This window comes from Leptidea sinapis, chromosome 11 (genome assembly GCF_905404315.1).
Source record: "Leptidea sinapis chromosome 11, ilLepSina1.1, whole genome shotgun sequence".
NCBI lineage: Eukaryota > Metazoa > Arthropoda > Insecta > Lepidoptera > Pieridae > Leptidea > Leptidea sinapis.
Window position 1 is genome coordinate 7,921,904 of NC_066275.1, and position 25,438 is coordinate 7,947,341.

The 25,438-nt window shown below is 31.7% G+C and overlaps 2 protein-coding genes and 1 non-coding gene across 3 annotated transcripts; all 3 read left to right on the forward strand.

The window, feature by feature from the left end:
* The first annotated feature begins 1,892 nt into the window (after positions 1-1,892).
* Positions 1,893-1,966, forward strand: Trnas-gga (transfer RNA serine (anticodon GGA)). Its single transcript has one exon. It is a non-coding gene; the product is annotated as a tRNA-Ser (tRNA).
* Positions 1,967-16,883: 14,917 nt separating this feature from the next.
* On the forward strand, positions 16,884-18,485 carry LOC126966969 (homeobox protein engrailed-2-B-like). The gene is made up of 2 exons (XM_050811288.1): positions 16,884-17,000; positions 17,439-18,485. The coding sequence occupies exons 1-2, from the start codon at positions 16,884-16,886 to the stop codon at positions 18,483-18,485; spliced, it is 1,164 nt and encodes a 387-aa protein (XP_050667245.1).
* Positions 18,486-22,903: 4,418 nt separating this feature from the next.
* Positions 22,904-25,081, forward strand: LOC126966970 (uncharacterized). Its single transcript, XM_050811289.1, has 2 exons — positions 22,904-22,981; positions 24,101-25,081. The coding sequence occupies exons 1-2, from the start codon at positions 22,904-22,906 to the stop codon at positions 25,079-25,081; spliced, it is 1,059 nt and encodes a 352-aa protein (XP_050667246.1).
* Positions 25,082-25,438: the final 357 nt, after the last annotated feature.

Below are 25,438 nucleotides of genomic sequence, written 5' to 3' on the forward strand. Positions count from 1 at the left end.
CTTATTTCATCAAAATCAATGTCAATATTGTAACTTTGTACAAATATTTTCAAAGTGGGAAAGTATCCATCTTGGCAAAACAAGCTTAGCCTTCTTTAAGAAGGGTTGAAACCGTAAGCCCTTGCTCACTATAATTTGCTAAGTATGATTCCCTGTAACTGAGGTGTTTAATTGATTGATTACTTGCAATCAGATCCACGCGACGTCAATTTAACATTTTATCACATTTGCTAACGGGTATTTATTTTATATATTTTGTTGCAAATTGAGTAAATTATATATAATAATATAATTAATTGTCAGCATAGGTACATACTTTGATCAATTAGTCTAATTACCTTTACATATAATTAATAATAATAATAACTTTATTTCCCAAACATTACAATAATTAATAATAGTTAGTAGTTACAAGTTACAAAAAGTTCTAAATTATATTATTAATTGTTTACATACAAAACAGGGAGCAAAGACAGCTAAACTAGTATGAACTGTGTTTCAGCTGTCAGAGACTTCTCGGTACAAGATATCATTACCTATATAGTCAGTCAAATTATCAAAATCAGATAAAATAAATGTATAACTTCTAAGAATGTGTGTGTATATGTGTGTGTGTGAATGTGTGTGAGTGAGATAATAAAATATCTAAACACACACAGTGTTTAGATATTTTATTATGATTTGTTTATATTTATTAAATTAATCCTATTACACATCAATCTATAAGACGACCTGCACAGCCGAGTGGTTAGCGATCCTACCTACAAAGCTAGAGGTCCCGGGTTCGAATCCCGGTAGGTGCAAGCTTGCTTATATGATGAATATGGGTGTTTGTTTCCGCGTCATGGATGTTTAAATGTATTTATGTATGTTTATATGAATTTATGTATGTTAAAGTAAGTATATTGTATTAAATATATCATTGTATTGTAACCCATAACACAGGTTATATATGCTTAACTTGGGGTAAGATAACTTGTGTAAAAAGTGTGTCAATATAAGAAAATGTACATTTAATAATGATTTTAATAATAGTAGGTATAACACTTCATGGTCATTTCATTCATCAGAATAAGAGTTCTTATTTCGTATAATAATAAAAATAATAAAATTCTTTATTGGTTTTAACAAATTTTCCATAATAAATAGTGGCAAGAACCTCCTTTTAAGCATATAAAGAATGCTTGTGCTAGGAGGCTCCGCTCTTTCTTAGCCCTAAAATAACATATTTAGAGAACATAATAATATTTTAAATGAGCGTGTGTATGTGTGTGTGTGTGTGTGTGTGTGTGTGTGTGTGTGTGTGTGTGTGTGTGTGTGTGTGTGTGTATGTGTGTTTTAGCGTATGTGTCCTAAGAGCAACTCAGTATCATCATAATTTAGTGGTAGTATCCAGGCGATCAATGTAATTTTACATTCATGTTGCGTTTCTATTATATATCTGTAACTGTTTGTTTATTTTATTATAAGGAAATGCCGCACGACATTTATACTGCATGCTATAGAACTACGTCCTAAACGGTGTAACAAAGGCAACTTTGTCTGCAAACGTATAAAATTGGAGACTACAATCGAACTATATAATGTTGGTTGTCTATGCCATGGGTTAAATGAGTTGGTATAAACAATTTGTTATGTTTTTAAAGTGATAACCTTCACTTCTAGGATTAATACACAAATGAAATTTGAAAAACAAAATTTATGAACGATGCGGGACTCGAATCTACGACCTCTGGCGTTCCGTGCCAGTGCCAGAGCGATATCTCAAGTCAATTTCTAATATGCAAATATTGGGGTTGAGCAGGTTATCAACTGTAATGTAGATCCTGTAGATGAAGCCACAACCTGAGAGTTGAACAAAGCATACAAGATTTTATGATGATACGTCACTCGAACGGTTGGCTCAGTTGGTTAGAGCGCTGGCACGGAACGCCAGAGGTCGTGGGTTCGAGTCCCGCATCGTTCATAAAATTTTGTTTTTCAAATTTTATTTGAGTTGGTATAACACCATATTAAATAAATACCAATTCCAAAGCGCTTAGTTTAAGCCTAATTGAATATAGTTTATTTGACTTTTACTTCATTAGAACAGATAAAAACCACATTCAAACACAAACCTTAAACAAAATTTTAATAACGATTCTACCACTTTTTTATTCTAATTCGTGTAAAAGTTCGGTAATTTTTACAACATGTATAAGCATTGGCGTAGTCTTAAACAAGAAATGTCCTGTTTTAATAAAACATAAAACAACAGCATGTCACAACGTCAACAGGGCAAGGCTCGATCGCGGGCTGTCAAATAATGACACTCATTTGTCAAACGCAATCGGGAGCCGCGGTTCAGCCTGTCTCCTTTATTACATCAACAGATATACTGAGACGATCATAAAATACAGTAACATGCGTTGTGTACGATGATATATATGACTTTTTTTGGCGAAGATAGTTTTTGGTTTCAATGTTTGAGTTTGTAATACTTTTTTACAATATTTAAGATGTTAGGAAATAAAAGTTTTAGTTATTGAAGAGAAAACTCTTTTAGCGCGGTACGACGGCACGATCACTTGGCGTTGCGTAGAGACTTCGCGTCATTGTGTGTCTTCTACCGCATTTATCACGGAGAGTGTTCCGAAGAGCTGTTTAACCTGATTCCTGCTGCCGAATTCCACCTTCGCACGACACGCCACAAGTTAGGATATCATCCTCACCATCTGGATGTGTGGCGGTCCTCCACAGTGCGGTTTTCAAGGAGCTTTCTTCCAACTACTACAAAGCTGTGGAATTAACTTCCTTGTGCGGTGTTTCCGGGACGATACTAAATGGGTACCTTCAAAAAAAGCGCGTACACCTTCCTTAAAGGCCGGCAACGCTCCTGTGATTCCTCTGGTGTTACAAGTGATTGTGGGCGGCGGTGATCACTTAACAACAGATGACCCGTACGCTCGTTTGTCCTCCTATTCCATAAAAAAAATGAATATTTTTAGATGAGAAAAAATCTCTGGACTCGCGACACCGTTACGAGACGCAGCTATAGTGTGTGCATATATGTATGTACATATATATAACCGATCTCGAACGCGTTTAGATAAATAAAATGTATATATATTATTATTACCATGAACATATAGTTTTTATTTTAGATTATAATAATATTAATGACAATGGTGATGATACAAGAGTTGTCGAAATTGTTAACGATGATTCATAAAACAATATTAAATGTATTTTAATGTTTCTTATAATTAATAAAACACATTCATAAATAAAATCTGAAAATGTCTAACGCGACAAAATAAGTTTTCACTTCTGTTGGCCCTCCCGGAGTTTTATGTTGACCATCAACGTATGTGGATGAAGCTTTGATGATGGTAGGTGATAACTGCCGCTGTTATATCATTAATAATTTGCTGCTGATTGAGATTTGGATAACTTTGCTGCTAGCTTTTAATCTATGAAATTTACAATTTTAGGCAGACAGCATCTAGATCAATAATTGTGAATGATGGTTCGTTGTGCCGTTGGTATTTATTACTTAAACAAACCATATGATGTAGACTGGTGCGGATAGAACTCTCAACCCATAGCTAGACAGCCTGATTTATTTTACAAATTTTTACAAACTTTCGTAGAATTTTTTTTAAAGCTCGTACTGCAAATGATTATGGTATTGAATAGCTGTTTGAATTGATCCTTACATCCTAATTCTTCTCTTACCCAGCGTTTTTTCAAGGAACATTCATAATGTACTCACTAAATTTAGAAAAATCTTCCTTAAGCGGTTTTTCCAGGACTGTATAATAGAGGTATGTACTTCAAATCTACTTTTAAGCGTTTGACGTTTGAGTATTTTTGTTGCGTCACTTTACATTTATTGTAGTTGAAATTATTTTTAAAACGATGAAGCTGTAAGTATAAGGATATTTAAAAGAATGTCAATGAGTTTCTTGTAACTTCTTCTAATTAAAGCCCAACCTTTCAAATTCACTACTGTAATTCCCTCAAGTGATTTTGATTTGAAAAAGAATCGCATACAACAACTCAAAAATTATAGTGCGCAATCATTCATCCGATAATAGATAATAAATTTAATAGTTTTTTTGCAAATAAGAATTCAACGAAAAACAATGCTATAAAACTGCGTCAAAATGTATTCTCCAACAACCTATGTAGGTACACGCAAGCAATTGTTTTCAGATACAGTTGGAATAGAAAAATCTAATAAAACACGAGCTTCTTGTTCATATGCGCCAGATGCTCAGAACTTCTCATATAAATAAGGCATGTATATTGTACAGGAGTGGATTCCCTCAGCCCTCACAGTCGATGACGTCATTGCTCTTATATTTTTTCATCAACGTCACACGTGACGCCTGAATGTCATTTTCATACGAGAATGAAAAAAATGTTTATTAAGACTGGTTGGCGTTACAATATTCCACTAGTGAAATATGGAAAGTGATTTTTTATGACGATATTGCAAGAATGAGGCGTTGGGATTAAAAGTAACGTGGGAGGGGTGAAATATTAATAAAAATTATATGTTTTGTTGCAAAGCATGTTATTTATCAAAAACATCTGGATATTTTATTGAATTTTTTTTATGAAAATACGGGACGAGACGAACAGGACGTTCAGCTGATGGTAATGGATACTTACCTACCCTTATGATTCTTGAAAATCCCAAAAATTCTGAGCGGCACTACAATTGCGCTCGTCACCTTGAGACATAAGATGTTAAGTCTCATTTGCCCAGTAATTTCATTAGCTACGGCAACCTTCAAATCGAAACACAGTCACGCTTACACATTATTGCTTAGGCTCCGTTGTGGTACCCATAATCTAGCCGGCATCTTGTACAAAGGAGCCTCCCACTGGCAAGAAGTTGAATAAGATAAGAACGACCTCGATTTACCGTGGCTCATGTTTATAGTAAATATAATATTTGATTATTACTTTGAATATGCTTATCACCTTCATGCATGTAAGTTGACAAGATTTCATCGCAATTGGATAAACTGTTTCCTAGCGAATTAAATACGAACGAAATAGGAACAATGATGATATGTACATTAAATTAGTAGGAAATACATTGAAATATTACGATTTGGTAAATATAGGATTACTAGCTGCCCCGACAGACGTTGTTCTGTAGATAATAAAACATCAAGAATTATTTCGTAAAAAATGCTCCCTGTTGTTATAATGAAATTGTTTCACAGCGGAACTGTCAAACTGTGCGTCATAAAATTCTTTCATAGAAAATATATCCATACAAAACAAATATAGAAAATAAAAATTATTATGGCTCCCAAATCGAAATAAAAACTATCCTATCTCTCAAATTGGACCAAACTGCACTCCATGCTGTAATCCCCAATAAAATCCGTTCATTAGTTTAGGAGTCCATCGCGGCCAAACAACGTGTCACGTAATTTATATATATTAAGATAAGATAAACGAATAACTAAATTACTAAAACATCACTCGAATCTCAAATAAATTGACTTCGATTAGCCTCTACAGGATGCTCTCGATTCGATACGTACCAATGTATTTGGTCTTCGAATTCATAATGTGTACGTTAACTTAAAGATAATACGGTCGATAAGTTCTTGTGATTCCTCTAGTGTTACAAATGAGTGATCACATACCGTACGGTGAGCCTCTCTTCAATAAAAAATAAACTCTTATTAGAATAATGTACTGACATGTAACATACCTCACATTAAAATATCAAAAAGTGCATAACAATTCAATTTTATATGTATTATTTATATTTCAATTATTTAAAATGTAAATAATTGAAATATTTGTCTTGTTACTTAATTATGCATACCGATTTAATACACAAGCATTTTATCATTAGTTATTGGAAAAATACGTAATATATAAATATCCCATTTGATGTTGTCATACTTAGGTTATGAAGTCCGCAAAACTTCATCTAATATATAAAATTCTCGTGTCTTGGTGTTAAACTTTGAACTCCTCCGAAACGGCTTGACCGATTCTCATAAAATTTAAGTGCATATTGGGTAGGTCTGAGAATCGGACAACATCTATTTTTCATCCCCCTAAATAATAAGGGTGGTCCACACGAATTTTTTTTAATTTTTTTGATTTTTTTTTAAATTTGTTTGATTATGAGTCAGCATTAAAAATACATACAACTTCAAATTTTCACCCATCTACGATCAACAGTTACTTTTGTATCGCGATTTTAATATCGGCAATACAACGTTTGCTGGGTCAGCTAGTCAATATAATTTTATTTTTGTTCCACGTTAATACAGTTAAAATGGGTGAAACTCGCAGTAATGAAAGGATATTCAATACATCAATCTTTATCACAAAAACACGACAGTAAACACGTAAAGAGGTGACGCGCGGTAGTAAATATTTGGTAAGTAGGTAACGCGGTGTGCACCGCGGCGCTAGCTGGGAGCCGGGAGTCGAAACGACGCGGCAGATGCGCCAGTTGTGATTGTCTTGCCTGATGATTGATGATCTCCGACGGCTGCGAGCTAGGGTTGCCACTACCGAATTATATTCAATACTTAAGTTATAATATTCTGTTAACAGAATATTTAATAATTTTATATATTCCGTCAAAAAATGGCATGATCGATTTATGAAAACATTTAGCAGACCGCTTATACAATCAAATTTAGGACTGAACTCCCAAATTTTCAGAGCTGGTGAACTCTCAAATGTAGATATATTCAACAATTCTCTTGGCTTACTAAAAAATAAAATGCTTACATACTTTTAAGTCAAACTACCAACTATAAGCCTAGTAACTTAATTTTCACATTAACTTTCATTTAACTTAGTTATAAAACACTAACTTTAAATTACTATTATTATAAATAAATAATTAATATTATGTACACTTGATTTGTTTAGTACCTATATTTTGACTTGTTTGGTAGATTTTGTTTATTTCGTTACATCATAGATTGGTTATTTTATAATTTATACTTATTTTATGTAACTATTTGACACATATTTTTGCATTATTATCGCGAGTATTCACCTTAAAAGGTAATGCATTTAGTATATAATAAGACCTTTGTAATTTAGCATAATTATAAATGTAATATTCTAATTGCCACTGGTGAATCGAAATACATATTCGAATCGAATATTCTTTTGTAGGTGTATGTATTAATAACTTAACTTAATTAATAATGTTAACTTTATATCTGTAAATGTATAAATATGTATTCTAATAAAGTGCTAATACATAAATAAGAAAGTAATAGTGCTATGAATTAAAATGTGTCGCAGAATTCTATAGACGGTTTGCAAACATTGATTGGCAGAGAGTAAGGATTTTTAACAGAGACTCTATCTAACAACATAATGAAAAGATAACTATATAATGTATATTATTGTTATCTATTGTAGTAGTATAGCCCAATCAAGTTGAATAATAAAATACAAATTGACATAATAATCTATATATCTATCTATATCTATATATATAAAAATGAATTGCTGTTCGTTAGTCTCGCTAAAACTCGAGAACGGCTGGACCCATTTGGCTAATTTTGGTCTTGAATTATTTGTGGAAGTCCAGAGAAGGTTTAAAAGGTGAATAAACAGGAAAATGCTGCTAAATTAAATAAAAACAAAAAAAAAAATGTTTTTCCTTTGATGTATCCATTCATAATTTCTATGAAAGAATTTATTGAGGCACGGTTTGACAGTTCTGTTGTGAAACAATTTCATTACGACAGCAGGGTGCATATTTTACGAAGTAATTTTTGATGTTGTGATATATTATTGACAAATTCATATAAAAACATTATTTTATTTATTATATTATACAGAACAAAGTCTGTCCGGTCAACTAGTTGATTATAAAACCGCACAACTTACATTCCAATTATAGTTTATCTATAGAGGGTCATGAAATTCAAATTACACAACAAATTTTTAAAAGTAAGATTTATACCTACCCTCAATAATTATTTTAATGCTTAAAAGATTCTATTTCTTTGAATAAGTTATGGTATATTTAAATCCTATTATTATAAAGAGAATGAAACCGGTGAAAGGTCTGTTTACTTAAGTTTATGCATACAAAAACAACTTGTTGACAGCTTAGGGTATTTATGCAGACCCAATGGTAAACAAACAGTATGAAAAGTTAATCTTAATCCTTTTGTTGTTGGGAACGGTTGGTAAACAGTAAGTTGGATGATGACAATAGTATCAAAGGTAGTAATAAGACAATCAAACTGTAAACAAAGTGTCATTAAGCTTCTCTAAAAATAAATTATTATGTTATTTAATTTTCAAATACATTGTACAAAAAAAAAAGTCAGTTTTTTTTAATAAAACATTCGAAAACCGACTGATGAAGTTAACTTCGGGCGTCGACACTAACCTATGCGAAACGTAGCGGCACTAGGCCGCTACCTCACGCCGGTATTGTGTGCAAGTGTGGTAATTAACCCAGACGAGGCTGGCCCGATTGTGCTGACGTCAAAAGACGGCAACGTGACTCTCCCACTTCTACTCTAAAAATCCCTTAGTCGCCTCTTTCCCTTTGGCCTGCGACTCCCCTTTTATTTGTACGCCCCGGGGAAGCACAGCGTAAAGGTACCATAAAAAAAGCACGTACACCTTCTTTAAGGCTCAGCAATGCTCTCGTGATTCCTCTGATATTGCAAGAGAATGTGGGCGGCGGTGATCACTTAACACCAGGTGACCCGAACGCCCGTCCTTCTTCCATAAAAACCATTATAATTTTATTTATTTTCTATTACTACTCTACTTTCCAACCTTACACCTAGGTAGATTATATTTATATATTAAACTATTGTAAAAAAGCCATCTAGAAGTTTTCACATAGAAATACTTACTATTGGCGATTATAAAAATTAAATACATGTAAATTAAAAGATTTTGTTTGCTTACCGTCCAAATTAGATCGTGTCTTTAATAGAAGACAGTTTTTGCGTATTTAATTTTATAATATCCGGACGACCGAGCCTTGCTCGGATTTTTAAGAAGAAAAAAATATATATATAAAATATATAAAAAAAATATATATACAAAACTTGAATAAAAAATAAACTAATAGGACATGTAGATTCGAACCGGGGTCTTCTGGTTTTCGGATCACCCAATGTCCCATTGAGCTATTTTAGTCTTGTATATAGTGGCGAAATTTACCTTTGTATTCTAATGTTATTGTAGCTGTTTCTCATTAAAACACGGATAAAACTACAATTTTTTAAATTAAAACTATGCTAGATCGATTTATCGCCCCCGAAACCCCCTATATACTAAACTTTATGAAAATCGTTGGAGCCGATTCCGAGATTCCAATAATATATATATATATATATATACAAGAATTGCTCATTTAAAGATATAAGATTTGTTCGTCTGCGTACTAAAAGCTCTTCATAAATGTAAGCAGTAATGTGTAAACATTTCTGTGTTTCGGTCTGAAGGGTGCCGTAGCTAGTGAAATGATTGGGCAAATGATACTTAACCTCTTATCTCTCAAGGTGACGAGCGGAGTTCTCAGCTTAGAATTTTTGGGGTTTTTTCATGAATTTGAGTGGCACTACATTGTAATGGACAGGGCGTATTAATTACCATCAGCTGAAAGTCCTTCATGTATTGTCCCTTATTTTCATAAAAAAATGAAAGAAGCCAAAATATAAATAAGTATTTGTCGCACAGCCCTGAATCTCCTATTCAACTCACGTTTATTCAATATAAGCAAACTCAAGCATAGGCGACTGTAGAAATACTTTGCCAAAATATTCTGCATTCATCAAGAGTTGTGACGCGCCTGCGATCATTTAGATTTAGGTATAATTTACCACATGTCTATTATGTGTTGCCATAGACTTAGGATATTGTGGCGTATAGACGGGTCGTCTAGCCCCCAATAATAATAATATTGACACACTTTTTACACAAATTATCTAGCCCCAAATGAGGCATTTATAGCCTTTTTCATTTTTTATGAAAATAAGGGACAAGACGAGCAGTATTTTCAGCTGATGGTAATTGATACGCCCTGCCCATTACAATGCAGTGCCGCTCAGGATTCTTGAAACCCCCAAAAATTCTGAGCGGCACTACAACTGCGCTCGTCACCTTGAGAGAAGATGTTAAGTCTCATTTGCCCAGTAATTTCACTAGCTACGGCGCCCTTCAGACCGAAACACAGTAATGCTTACACATTACTGCTTCACGACAGAAATAGGCGCCGTTGTGGTACCCATAATCTAGCCGGCATCCTGTGCAAAGGAGCCTCCCACTGGTCTGTGTTATGGGTTACAATACAACGATATATTTAATACAATATACTTACTTAAACATACATAAATACATGTAAACATCCATGATTCGGATATAAACATCCATATTCATCATATAAATGCTTGCACTTACCAGGATTCGAACCCGGGACCTCTAGCTTAGTACAATTGTGATTTGGCTAGTTCTTATATGAACTGGGATAATTTATGCGTTTTTACTTAAGCGTGTGTTAGATTATTAAGCTTTTACGTTATTATTTAATAATCATAAAGTACTAAAAAACACTGAATAAAACCTAATGTATGTAATTCAGGGTTAAAATAGTTATGTTTTGATATATTAAAACTAAAAAGTAGCTAATTTGTACATTAAAGTCAATACAGCCAATAGGAGCTTGTTCCTGATTGGCTGTTCAAAACAAAACTCTTTTAACCCTAAATTACCTACAGTAGGTTTTATTCAATGTTATTTAGTATTTTATAATTATTATATAATAACATAAAATCTTAATAAGTTTAATAATGTAACACGTGCGCCTTACACCCGCGATTTGTGTGTCACTTTGTTGTTAGTGTGCGTGCTTAGCTCAAAATAGAGGTTAGATGTCAAAATAGAGGTCAGATTTTGCAACGATTTTAAAATATCAAAGAGTATATATTATAATATTCAAAATACTAATGAGCTAGCTTCAAGCGTGGCTGACTTTTACGACTTTCAATCAAAATCGGTTACAGTAACAACAGATTCGCTTTCCTTTTCTATCTTGCTGTATCTGCGTTTAAGATTTTCTTCTCTTTTGCATGTTTTGTTTTTCTTTAGCTAGTATATTGTCTGACACCCAGACACTTAATACATACCTGGAAATAAATGGTATTTCTATAATCAACTTTAATAAAATTTACCTATGAATATGCTAACTTTGATTTGATTGATTTGATAAATAAATAAAAAAAAAATTATAAATTTAGACATAGATCAATTAAAAAAAAAAGCAAAGTATAAAAACAGGACATGAATAACTAATATCTAAAATTATTTCCAAAAATAAATAGATTGCAAGCCTTAAAATATATATGTATTAAATATGTATCACCTGCGCCTGGGTTAATTGTAATTGATACGCCCTACCCATTGCAATGTAGTGCCGGTCAGGATTCTTGAAAAACCCAAAAATTCTGAGCAGCACTACAATTGCGCTCGTCACCTTGAGACATAGGATGTTAAGTCTCATTTGCCCAGTAATTTCATTAGCAACGGCGCCCTTCAGACCGAAACATAGTAATGTTTACATATTACTGCTTCACTGCAGAATAGGCGCCGTCGTGGTATCCATAATCTAGCCGGCTTCCTGTACAAAGGAGCCTCCCACTAGCTTTTAAGCCCCTATTTTTTATAAAAAAATATAGATTCCACTGTGTCACGTACAATGCTTAAAAAATAGGAAGAAAATAAACAAATCAGCAATTATTTGTATTCCTTTTTTTCTCTGTTTGTTTTATTAGCGCATATCTCAGAAACTGCTGAACAGATTTCCATTTAGTTCTGATAGGTACAACAGTCAGGTTTGATTCATGTTTCAAAATTTTATAGTAGATATGGAAAGTAAAGATATAATAAATATTAAGATATGTTTTCTTTTAAATATTCATACATTTCACATTACCTTCTGAACGCGGACGAACTTGTGGGCATAAGCTAGTTTGCAATAAAAGCTCAGCTACATATAGGTCATAGAATCCACGTATTGATTTGCAAAAATATATATATTTATACTAGCTGACTCGACAGACGTTGTTCTGTAGATAAAAAAAAAATACTGTTTTATAGGAATTTGCCAATAATATTTCAAAACATCAAGAATTATTTCGTAAAAGATGCTCCTGTTGTTATAATGAAATTCTTTCACAGCGGAACTGTCAAACCGTGCGTCACTAAATTCTCTCATAGTTAATATATCCATATAAAACAAATATTGAAAATAAAAAATAATTATGGGTCTCAAATCGAAAGTTAAACTATCCTATCTCTCAAGTTGGACCAAACTGCACTCAATGAAGTAATCCCCATTAAAATCCGTTCTTTAGTTTAGGAGTCCATCGAGGTCAAACAACGTGTCACGTAATTTATATACATTAAGATATAATATATAACAATTGCTGTCTGCGTACGATATGTACACGTTATATAGGTATTGTTAAATAATTGAAACATTGAAGTTTGTACGATCAACCCCTGTTTTGTATCGCGATTTTTATATTATTCTGTTCCATCCACAGATCTGCCCTATTGGTTGCAAGATGGTAATCGAATACAATATTTTTTTTTAAATAAATAATTGTTTTTTTTTTATTACTTTATAATATGGCAATACAACGTTTGCTAGGTCAGCTAATACATATATAAAAATGAGTAGTCTGCGTCACTCATGTCGCTGGGTTAAATAGCATCGTCAGAATTACACAGATTGCTGTTAAAGCATAACTTTTGAAGCCTCATTTGATGGGTAAGTTACGCCACCTATAGGAAAATTCATACAATTTCATGATGTCACTTGAATAATGAATAATCTTATACAAAAAATTGAACACATATATTTATGAGAAATAAAGTACTGTTGTTAATATAGCAAAATAAATAAAGAGAATTTAGTCGACAGGAGGAAAAATATAAACATAGTCCGTATATTGTACTGTTTTGAAACGAACCTTGCTTTCAATTCAGATACGTAGTATCAGTTACAGTGTAAAATGGTACTGTTTCATGGAACACACTGTCTTGCTACAGATTAAGCTGCGCAGCCTCCAACACGTTAAGTAATACTGCAAGAGGTGGCGCTCCTCTTAAAACTCCGATATATGTATTTATTTTATTGTACCTTTATATTAAATCACAAATGGCCAACGGTAAACTTGTCCGTGTATATTTAACCAGCTGACCCGACAGACGTTGTCCTGTTCATAATAAAAAAAAAACTCTTGCGGGTGGAATTTTGTAAAATCGGTTCTTAGCTGACCTCTACTCGGCGAAAGGAATATTCCTACCAAATTTCAAGTCTCTACGCCTTTTGGTTCCAGAGATATCGTGATGAGTGACGTGAAAATCTTTTATATATATATATATATATATATATATATATATATATATATATATATATATATTTATATATATATATATATATATATATATATATATATATTTACTTGGCAAACTAAACATTGAATCTAATTTGTTCTAAATTAATTTATATTATGGGTATTTTTTTTATTATTTTTTTTATATAAGTGATCCACGCGATGGAGAGTGGTGAGGCTACCGACCATCATCTGCAACAACAGGTGTCAAGAGATGCGTTACTGTCCTTTAAGGTGGTAAGATGTTCTGGAAGGTCTCCAAGTCGTATCGGTTCGAAAAAACAGCAGCTGGTAATTGATCCCACAAAGCTGTGCGAGGCAAGAAATGATCTTAAGCAGATTCAGTTTTTTTTGCACAATACCTACATTTCTTCAGCTTCTATAGGTATGCGAAATTATTCATTTATATATATGCATTGTTATTATCTTATGACGCGGTTGAATCATCATTCACAAATATAATATGATAATATAATATTGATACACTTTTTACACAAATTATCTTCCCCGAGTTAAGCATATAATATAGCCTGTGTTATGGGTTACAAGACAATGATATATTTAATACAATATACTTACGTAAACATACATAAATTCATATAAACATACATAAATACATTTAAACATCCATGACTCGGAAACAAACATCCATATTCATCATATAAATGCTTGCACCTACCGGGATTGGAACCCGGGACCTCTAGCTTAGTAGGTAGGATCGCTAACGACTCGGCTATACAGGTCGTCTATAGGTCTATACAAATGTAAAAGAGCTAAAGTGTGGCTTGCACCTTTCGTCTTTAGTATGTTAATATATCCATGGTTTGAAGCTAAATATATTTATTTCTTATTTATTTAAGTTTGTTACGCATCATGATGTTATGCACGATACTGTCATAAAAATATAAGCTTAAAATTGACCGCTAGCTTTACTAAAACAAAAATATATAGCTTCTCATCACTTCATATGATAAAATAATATCCAATTTTTGTTATTGAAATCAAACCGAAAAAAGAAAGTAAAATATTATTGAAACGTCATGAAACTTACCTAAAATTTTTCCATTAAAACGAAAAAGACCTATTGAGTAGTGATATTGTTTGACTATCACATAGCTTATATGCTTATTATATTAAACTTGCTTAAACACTCTAGCTTAGCCGGCATCAGAGGCGAGCGTGCAGAAGAGAGAACGAACTTGAAGGTAGCGAAAACGAATGAGAACGGAAATCTAGGTAACGAAAATTTTAACGAAACAAAGAAATGGACAAAAATGTATCAAACAAGATATACTAAACACATCAAGAATACGTCATATAAGTGATTTATGATGTTTTTTTTACATTTTTGCGAGACGTCGGCAATAAATATCTGAATAGGCCTAAGCATTTATAATTTTATTGCAATATAGTTCTGTGAGAAAACTTTTCAAAAAAGTTCACGGCTGTACGTGGGCATCTGGCACTCTAAAATTAAACATAGACACAAGAAAGGAGTTGTCATAAAGCCTTTGTATATTAATCCAATATATTACTTCGGTCTTCCAGAGTTTGTATATTTAAAATATATAAGTCTTACATTTTCAAACTCATATATACCATCAGGAACTAATACTATGAGTAAGGAAATTGATAGGAGAATAGCTAATACTTGGAAGAGATATTGGTCCTTCAGTGAAGTTATGAAGGATAAGGGAATGCCAATTAAAGAGAAAAGAAAGGTTTATAATACGAGTATCTTACCTTGCTTGACATATGGTTGTCAGACATGGACCATAACCGAACAATTATCAAATAAAATAAATGTCTGTCAAAACAAAATAGAAAGAAGCGTAATCGGAGTTAAAAGAAGAGATAAAGTAAAATTGAAAGATATAAAAAGTATTAGAAGTATAAGGCGATGGATAGGACATATGTTAAGAGAAAAACAAGAGAAATGGACAAAAATAATAACCGACTGGTATCCAAGAGATGGTAGTAGAAGAAAAGGGCGACAAACTAAACGCTGGGAAGATGAAGTCAAAAGAGTAGCTGGGCCTAAATGGATCCAAATAGCGAAAGACAGTAAGGCGTGGAAATCTTTAGAGGAGGCCTTTGTCGAAAGACAAGCTGTTTAACCTAACATATATTTTGAAGTAAGTTTATATTTAGTTAAGTATCATTTATAATATTTGTGAACAGCAATAAAGGCTTATTTTATTTATTTTTATTTTTATTTATATACCATCAGGTGACCCGTAGGCCTGCTAGTCCTCCTCTTATAAAAAACGTAAGAATTTATAATGTAGACCATCACGCGTAAGTTATTATCACACAGACCAACTTAAAACGAATGTATATAGTTGTGGATTGGCAGCTTCTAATGAGCATTAATATTATGCTTTCTATAATTAGATATTTATTTATTTAATTGATTTCTCTAATTGAAGACAATTAGATGCTTAGATGCCTTAAAATGTAACGAGACTGCGGAATTGATACATTATCTAACAAGGCGCTGTTTGAACGATACACTTAAAATAATTAATAATCTCCTCAGAACTCACCCACCCATTGATATCACATAATTATTTTAATAAAATTAGAAAAATAAATCAAATGTCGTAATTCATAATGCTAAAACTAATTTTCAGCACCTTACAACTACTTTGTTATGTATATATTACATTGTAAAATACTCTATTTGATTAAAAAGAGTGGTCGTTTAGTTTCTTGTATGTTCTTCTCACGAGCTTCTACTTTTTCCGACCATATGGTAGATTCAGTAATTTAAAATAAATATTTATAGTGACGATTCAAAAACGCTTAATTTAAGCCTAAATGAATAAAGTTTATTTCAATTTAACTTTGAATGAATATTGAAAATTTTCCTTCGTTCTCTGCTGGTCTGAAAACGATGAATACCAAAAGGTTTGCTACGTTCATGCTATTCCAATTTATTCCTATTTCAAGAAAATATGAGCGGTGTTGATTATTTATCGTCAATTATATCATGTAACATAACTTTGGTAGAAATAAAGAAATTTGAATTGAATTTGAATTTGAATTTGAATTGAATTGAATTTGAATTGAATATGACTACTGGGCGCTACGACAGTACGCTGTCGCTTATCCTTTTACCATTAATAGCAATCACCAGATATCAAACAAATTAGAATCTTGAACTAAACGATTTTAATGCAGTCAATCTCACAGCAACTACATAGGCTTTTTGTGAAGAATGAAAAACATATATTTAATATTATTAAGTAATACTTACAATAGAAAATAATATAGACATTGCTAATCACTTCAGCTTTCCTTGTTTTGATTCACAAATCGTTAATGAGCGAAAGGTAGGGGTGTATATAAAGTTGTCCTTTAATGGTTTGTAATTAGACTTGGTTTAGTATTCACTACTTAAACAGTTCCAAAATATTATCAAGCGTACACCTAAGTTATATTTATTAAAATAAAATGTCAGTGACATCCACCATTACCAGTCAGTCGGTACCAGGGAATGGATATTTTGGTGATACAACGGATCACCAATGGAGTCCTGAACAAAACAATCAAATCACTCAACCTGAACAGGTAATATTGAAAATATTTAAATATTAAAAATTTGTTATTTAAAAAGGGATTTCCTTCACTTACTCACTACTGGGATTATAATTGCAAATGTATATATATATATATGAGATTTCCACGTATATAGTCACTCATCACGATATCTCTGGAACCATAAGCCATAGAGACTTGAAATTTGGTAGGAATATTCCTTTCGCCGAGTAGAGGTCAGCTAAGAACGGATTCTACGAAATTCCACTCGCAAGAGTTTTTTTTTATTATGAACAGAACAACGTCTGTCGGGTCAGCTAGTATTTATATATACCTACTAATATGTATGGACATTGCAGTAGAAACTTTAGTATCATCTAACATGACATATTTATTTGTTGCATTAAAGAAATTCAGACGCCATTTTTTCATGATATTTAGGCCAATTTTTTATTATTTTTATTGTTTCAGGTCCAACAATGGCAAGATGTGCGACAGTTCGACATAGCCAATGGGCAAATACATGAAAACTTTAATCTCCAACCTGGGCCTGAACAAAATACTTATAATGTGAACAATCAGAATCATTTCACTACACCAAGCTACGAACTGATTGATTTATCGAACCAAAAAGCTTTAAATCACAATATGTCATACTACAATGTTCCCAATGGAACTAATACAAATTCAGCATTCATGACAGTGGGCTATCCCAACAACATGATGAGTCAAAGAGTTGGACCAGTTTATACCACTACAAATAATGCCTGGAATAATAGCAACAACGCAATAACTAGGCCGATGCCTGTATCAAGAACAAGTTGGATAACACCAAAAACGGGCAATGGAGTCACAAAAAAACCAAAAAGAGTTCGCACTGCTTTTACAAGTCAACAGATGATGGAATTAGAACTTGAATATACAAGGACTAGATACCTAGATCGCAATCGTCGATTGGAGCTATCTGAAAAGTTACAACTCAATGAAAGAACTATAAAAATATGGTTCCAAAACAGACGCATGAAAGATAAAAAGGACAGGGCCGAAAGTAATGAAGAATCCGAAGCGACGAGTACTACAGAATCATCTCCGGAGATGGGAATGCCTCATTTATACGATAACTATCATCAAAACATGCCGTACAATGAATTAAACCGTTTGAATTCGTACATGGATCAAAACGTATCTCTAATGCCAGTATTAGGTAATAATGGAGTACCCATTCCTGTGCAGAATATTATGGCTAATAGTCATTCTGGATATTATATGCATGGCACGATGCCAACTCAGGTGGACTATAATCGTTCTGGTCAAATCCCATTAGAAGATTACTCAAAGAAAGACATAGCAGCGACTTCGGAGACAAGTAAAGAAAACGACGATTTCAGCGAATTTTTAATAAAAAATGAGCCATCTCCAACCACTACAACTGTTGAAGATGACAGCAACGTTGGTATCAATGATGGAAATTGGGATTTGTCGTGGATTCGCATCATAGATTCTAACGACGAAGCTTGAAGCGGAAATATAGCAATGGGATAAATTTACTTATTAATCTTAGTGTAGTAAAATTAGGTTTGATTTATAATATGAGCGTGTGTTATATGTAATAGAAATAAAAGTATACTATTAAATGACAATTTATTATTTTACACATATACATAAAAAATATCCCAGAGCGGTAAAAAACGTTGTCGTACATGTCTGCCTTTTTATAAGTATCCACCATTAGATACAACCTCACTTATTCTTTTTTCTCTTGATCTGGATACTTTTCATTAGGGGCCACATTGACTATGTTAATATAAAAAAACATAACTGATATAATAAGTTTTATTAGAAATAAAAGTGGTAGAATTGTATGACAGTGAATCACAACAATTGGTCTGCCAATTTGAGTGCCCTAAACTCAAAATCTGGTCGTGGATAACGCCTTAACTACTTTTTCAGCACACACATTAATTTACTTTAAGTAAACTATTTTATTAATTATACTATCTTTGTCATACCGAAATAATCGTATTTTATTTTATTTAACACCAACAAGACAAACATTAACAAAAGCATAATAATAATATTATTACAATAAATAATAGATTCTTAGTGCAGGCTTAATTATAGGTGTTACACACATTTCATAAACATAGACACATATAGAAAAACGTGCACATATAATAGATATTTTGTTTTAGTATTAGTATTTAATAATTATTTGAATAAAATATACTTTTTGATTATAATTTACAATTTTTTAATTTTATGAATATAAATGAAATAAATTCCGTTCAAATGATGATGAATGAATGATTGAAACATATGAATTATACTATCTATATCATAATAAGATATCCTTAATAATGTTAGCACATTGACAGCTCGTCTAATTTACTAACTAGTAATTCATTAATTTAATTAATTAATTAGTAATTTAGTAATAAATTTATATTGGGTCAATTTTCAAATTCAACAGGTAGGCTGAAACTACATTTATTACCTACATACAAATATGCGGCCGAAATGAGGCATTTGTAAAATAGATATTTGTAATTATTTTGCTAAAATTAAAATAATTTGTTTTATTCTAATCGAATGTATTTATTATTACTAATTAATTATTATTATTATTATTATTACCACTTAGATGTGTTGTGGCCCCAGATTTCATCTCGTGCCTACAGTTTAGACCCTATTTAGGACTCGCTTTATTTGTCTTAGTGAACAATGTTCTATTATTGCTTATTATTGTTCAGCTAATACAGCTTGTCTATATATTTATAAATATTAAGAAACACTTAATACTTTAGTATTGCCACCGTAATACAGGTTATGCCTAGTTTTGGGCTGAATTTGTAAGCTGGTGCCAGAATTAGGTACTAAATCGTGGGCCTTGATCTGCAATAATTTTCGTATTATATTAAATACTAATAATATTATTATTTTATATAAGTTTCATTTATAAGAAAAATTAAGTAAATTATATTATTTAATCCCATCTTTAAACGGCGTTGCCTTTAACAATAAAAATACAAACAAACAGAACTAAGAAAAGTTTCTCCAACAATGTTATGCCCAGCTACCATGAGTACCAAAAGAGTTTGTCATTTTGTTCGCCAAAGTAGTTTTCAAGGAACTTCCTTGGATAACCTTCAGCAGAGCCCAGTATGAGAACTGTAAAAGCTGGCACGCTCTTGGCATTCTTTAAGCATATCAGGAGCGTTTTTTAATTAAAACAACTTGTTAACTAGCCAATATGTTTATGTTAAGTATCAAAAAATTTATAACTGGTGCACTTTTGTTACCATTCAAAATTCAAAAAATTCAAAATTCAAAAACACTTTATATACTTAGGTCATGGAAAAGACACTTATGAATGTCAAAAAAAAAATAAAAATATTGTTTCTTATTGAATTTACCGCTACTTCGTAAAGGGTTGAGCTGATGAGAAGAAGTAGCAAGAAACTCATTGCCACTCTTTTAAGTCAAGATTTACATTTTAATTGTTTTACAAATCATTTCAATTACAATATATGCAAAGTGACGCAGCAAAAATACTCAAATACCAAAAACTGAAAGGCTTACACAAGTAAGTCAAAAAAAAAGAAAACAAACTTCAAAACTTCATATGCGGAACCCTAAAAACAACAGTTATTAAATACAGTACCTACCTAATGTTATATCCTAAACCTGTGTATATAATTTATAATACCACTGTTTTACGCTCATCAAATTTTGCCGGATATATTGTTTCTTTTGCAAAATTTTAGAAACTTTTATTAATAACTAGCTGACCCGACAGACGCTGTTCTGTCAATAGAAAAACAATGAGTATATAAAAACATACCTAAGTATTCGGGAATAATGTACCTAGTCTAAAGCCATCGCAAATAAATCAAAGTTAAATAGTTAAAAATGAAAAAAAAAGTATTTCTGAAATAATTTATAATAATAAGTAGATTAATATCGTTTTTATGTAAAGCTTTTAAATAACCCCTTTAAAGTTACCACTTTATTTTGATTATTATTATCTCAAAGGTAATAAGCCCTTTGAAATATAACAACAGCGTTTTCGTTGAAAGCTCCCAGATAGCTTATTTTTTCCGACACCTCCAACAAATATCGTTAATATATACAAAAATGTATACAAATACTTAACGAATTATTTTAAACCTTTTATCGAGAATCACGCTATCCATTGTTGAACACAGCATGAAAATCGGTGCAGAAAAATAGACAGACGCAGCGGAGGACTTTGTTTTATAATATGTAGTGATTTTTTGTGAAATTAAAACTATAATATAATGGTATTGTATACTATTATTACCAACATTTTCATTTTATGGCAAAGCATCCGTCCATGGCCTTGAAAACCCATTTCGTATTCGTCTGATTGCAAAAGAGTACAATGGTTGGATGTGGATTATGTGCCATATCATTTGCCTTTCAATGGCATAGCGAATAAGAGTATTTACTAATATTAGATAACTTGTACGTCTAGATAGAGCCTTTTGCTGCTAGACAACCGATGAAAACAGGCCAGGTTTATTACTTTAGTGTGAGTGACAAGCTACGTCTTACATTCCCGATTTGTATGTCACTTTGTGTTAGTGTGTGTGGAATGGAGCGACCGCCCCTGTTATAATAAAAAATATGTTTACAATATGACTTTGTAAACATATTTTTTAAAATTAAACGCCCGCTGAGTTTGTTGCGCCCATTCGTCTCAGGTCTGAGGCATTCGTTTTGGAATGGGTGGTAGATTTGACTTTCAATAAGTGATGTCACATCCTATTTTGAATAAAAATATTAGAATTTGAATTTGAATTGCTCAAAATAGAGGTTAGGTACACAGTTAGGTAAAGATTAATTACCTTACCCGATGACTCTAACCGCGGTGCCCCCGGTTTGAACCTCATCCACCATGTTCAAACTTGAATGTCCATTAATTAGTGATAACATGCCAACTGGTGACACGTATGTATGCTTGTTTCTGCTCCTTTTCCATAAAAATCTGATCTTGCAAATCCAAAGACTTGCCTAATATGATAAAGTATTAAAATATATGTAAATGACTATTAATGACACATAGATAATTAATATCATGGCATTTGTAATTAAAATTGAAATCTCGATATATTTAATACTAGCTGTCCCGGCAAACGTTGTTTTGCCATATAAAGTATAATTCACGCGATAGTTTTATAAATAATAGCCTATGTGTTATTCTGGTGTGTAAGCTATATTATTGTAAAGTTTCATCAAAATCCATTCCGTAGTTTTTGCGTTAAAGAAGTTCAAACATACATCCAGACATACAAAATTTCACATTTATAATATTAATAGGATATCATATAACATATAAGTATATGATAAATATATCTGCTGCATGCGACGTCGTCCATGTGAACGCTATAAGCAGTAAAAAAACTATCTCTGCATCTAGATAACATGGAACTTTTATGTTGTCCCGATCTCTTGTTTATTATCACGCAAAACAAGAATTAAATTTATTCAATAGTTTTTGTATTTCGTTCGGAGATACATTCAAACAATCTGACAAACGAACAAACAGACAAAAACTGTTTTTAAAATATATTCAATGTACAGTTCGTAGTATGGTACGATTTTTTTATAATAATAAAAATACATTAATGACTGTTTTAAGAAAAGGTAAAGTTAATAATTTAAATAGTACTAAAAAAAATCCCAATATAATAACAAAATTAATAACAGAATCATCTCGATAACAATATTTGAGTGTTAACATTATAATTATCTTCAATTAGTTAATAATATAATCAACATAATTTATAAGCTATTAATAAATGTTTATAAATGGAAATACTTATAAAGGTTATTATTATGTGAATATCACTTAGTTCACTCAGAGACTCAGTTGATATTAATTCATTAATAATTTATTAAGTTCATTATCCGAAATGGATAAGTTCGCATGTGGAGTTAATTCATTTAACGGAAAAAACGTTAGTACCGGAGGTACAAATGGAAAAAAAATTGTAAGTACAGAAATATAAACTATTTTTAGATTATTATATCATTGTTCTCTCAATTTTAGAACTAAAAGTAGGCCTTTTATGTTACATAATATCTAACTAATGTAACTAAAATGCAAGTGCTGACCCGGGAAACGTTGTTTTGCCATTTGGAAGAATGTATATAGATTAAGTACCCCTCAACCGCTCATTGTATGAATAACTGTCAAAATATTTAATGAAATAAGCTTCACTGAATTGTTTGTATTGCGAAAAAAAGAAAGGTTCCGGATAAGTTATCACCCACATATCATAAACTAAAACCATCGCCAAAACACACCGCATCTTATGGTACAAGTATTATTCCGATTAGTTCAGTAGTGTTCGCAGTATATAAATTCGACGTGTCTGTATGTTATATAAAAATAACTTTATAAATTTTATTACTTTATCGAAAATCATTCATCTGTTCATTGACGACATTCATCTCCTCGCAAAACTTCCAAACGTCTGTACCGATCTTGAAGGGATTTTAGGCTTTTTTTACTTTATTTTTCATCGTACGTCACTTTATCACACATGAAATAGTTGTCAGAATTTGATTCAGTGGTCAGATTTTAATGTTAAAAATTACTGCGCAGGTGTGAATTTGGGGGTGGACGGTTTTTATTTAAAAATGATACTTTTATGTCCATTACAAAAATATTAACTATTTGTTACGATGATAATAATACATTCCAATCAAAATTATTAAATAGTTACTTAAACGGTTATGTTTATATGTTATTTTTGATTAATATTATAATACACAAAATGTTCGGTTCTCTTATCGGTACTATTACCGATATCATTTATAGCAAATAGGTTCCTGATAAAACAAATATGAAATTGGTAAAACATAAGCTTAAGACTGCCGCACACGACTTAAGATCTATTTGTTTTATTTTTTATTTTGACTAATACATAGGTATTTTACATTTTATACAAGTTTTGATTCTTGAGAAGACTATAGAGTCTTCTCAAGAATCAAAACTTAACCAATCTTTTAAAAGTTTTTGCATTGATTTATTTTGCGAATGTTTTATGTAAATTTTTAATGCACATATAGAAAGATTTGCAGTAAACCAGATAAATTTGTTACAGATAACTTCATCAAAAGGGCTTCTAGAGTGTAATGGGAACAAATCCAGGAGATATCGAAGTGCGTTTACCACCGACCAGATAACATATTTAGAAAATCAATTCAGAAAATTTCCCTACATTGGAACTGGAAATCGTAAAGACATTGCCGACGCTTTAAATATGCCAGAAAGAGCAGTCAAAATCTGGTTTCAGAATAGACGAATGAAAGAAAAGAGATTTGGAAATCGAGAAATTATTTATGAATATCATAACAAATTTGAAAGTGACAAGTCTACAAACAAGCCATTACATAATGCGTATCATTTGCAATCCACTAATGACCAATTTTTAAATGTACCACCACCATTAAAAATTAATGATACCAGTTCGAATATCACAAAAGTTGAAAATGAAATTAGAATTGTCCGCAACAAAGTAAACAAAGATACTAAAGATGTTACTGACAATGAAATCACAGCTTTAACGAATAGCTTACAAACATCGCCAGAATCAAGTAACGTAAATTATCAAACTATCAAGAATGAAAAATGCAATAAAAAAGTCTTTAAGCAATCATCGCATTTAGAAAAAAATTGCAACGAAAAAGAATATACAAAAGTCCAAGAAGTGCCTCACGATTTATCAAGACCTAAAGTATCTCAAGAAGAACAAGCTATTTACGAAGAGCATTTGACTAAAAAGCCTAGCGAATCAGGATATGTGCCTATTTATTTACAAAACAGTGAAGCACAGTATGGATCAAATATGCTCTTTAAACCAATCAAGGTGTTCCCTTGTGTTGTAAATACGAATTCAATGCAGAATCTATATAACAGAGGACCACATATTGTTATGAATCAGGGCATTCTACGGAATAATAATTGTCAATGTGATTGTCATGCACCACAATATGTAACAGAAGTCCGCGAACAAGGCCAATATATACCAGTATTTCCATTGCCTTATCCTTACTCTTCTACAGAATATGTGACATTAAATTAAAACAAAAAATATATTTTATAAATTTATTTAATCTGTAATTTTATTTCATAGTGCTAAACGTGTTACAATTATACATATAATTTAAATGGAGAAATTAAAATAAAATGTCAAATCTCTTATATTTTTGGCTGGATAGTGAGGTTAAGCAAAATTAGGAGAAAGATTTAGAAATTAAAGTCAAAAGTTAAGATTGATAAGTCACGTAACAGATTAAATTTTTATATCCTATTATAAGCTTATTATAATATAAAAAATTTGATTATTACAGATTAACATAAAATTAAATTACAAAATATGTCTAAATTTTATTATAATATATTTATTTATGCCCTAACTTTAACAGAACTATAAATAGGT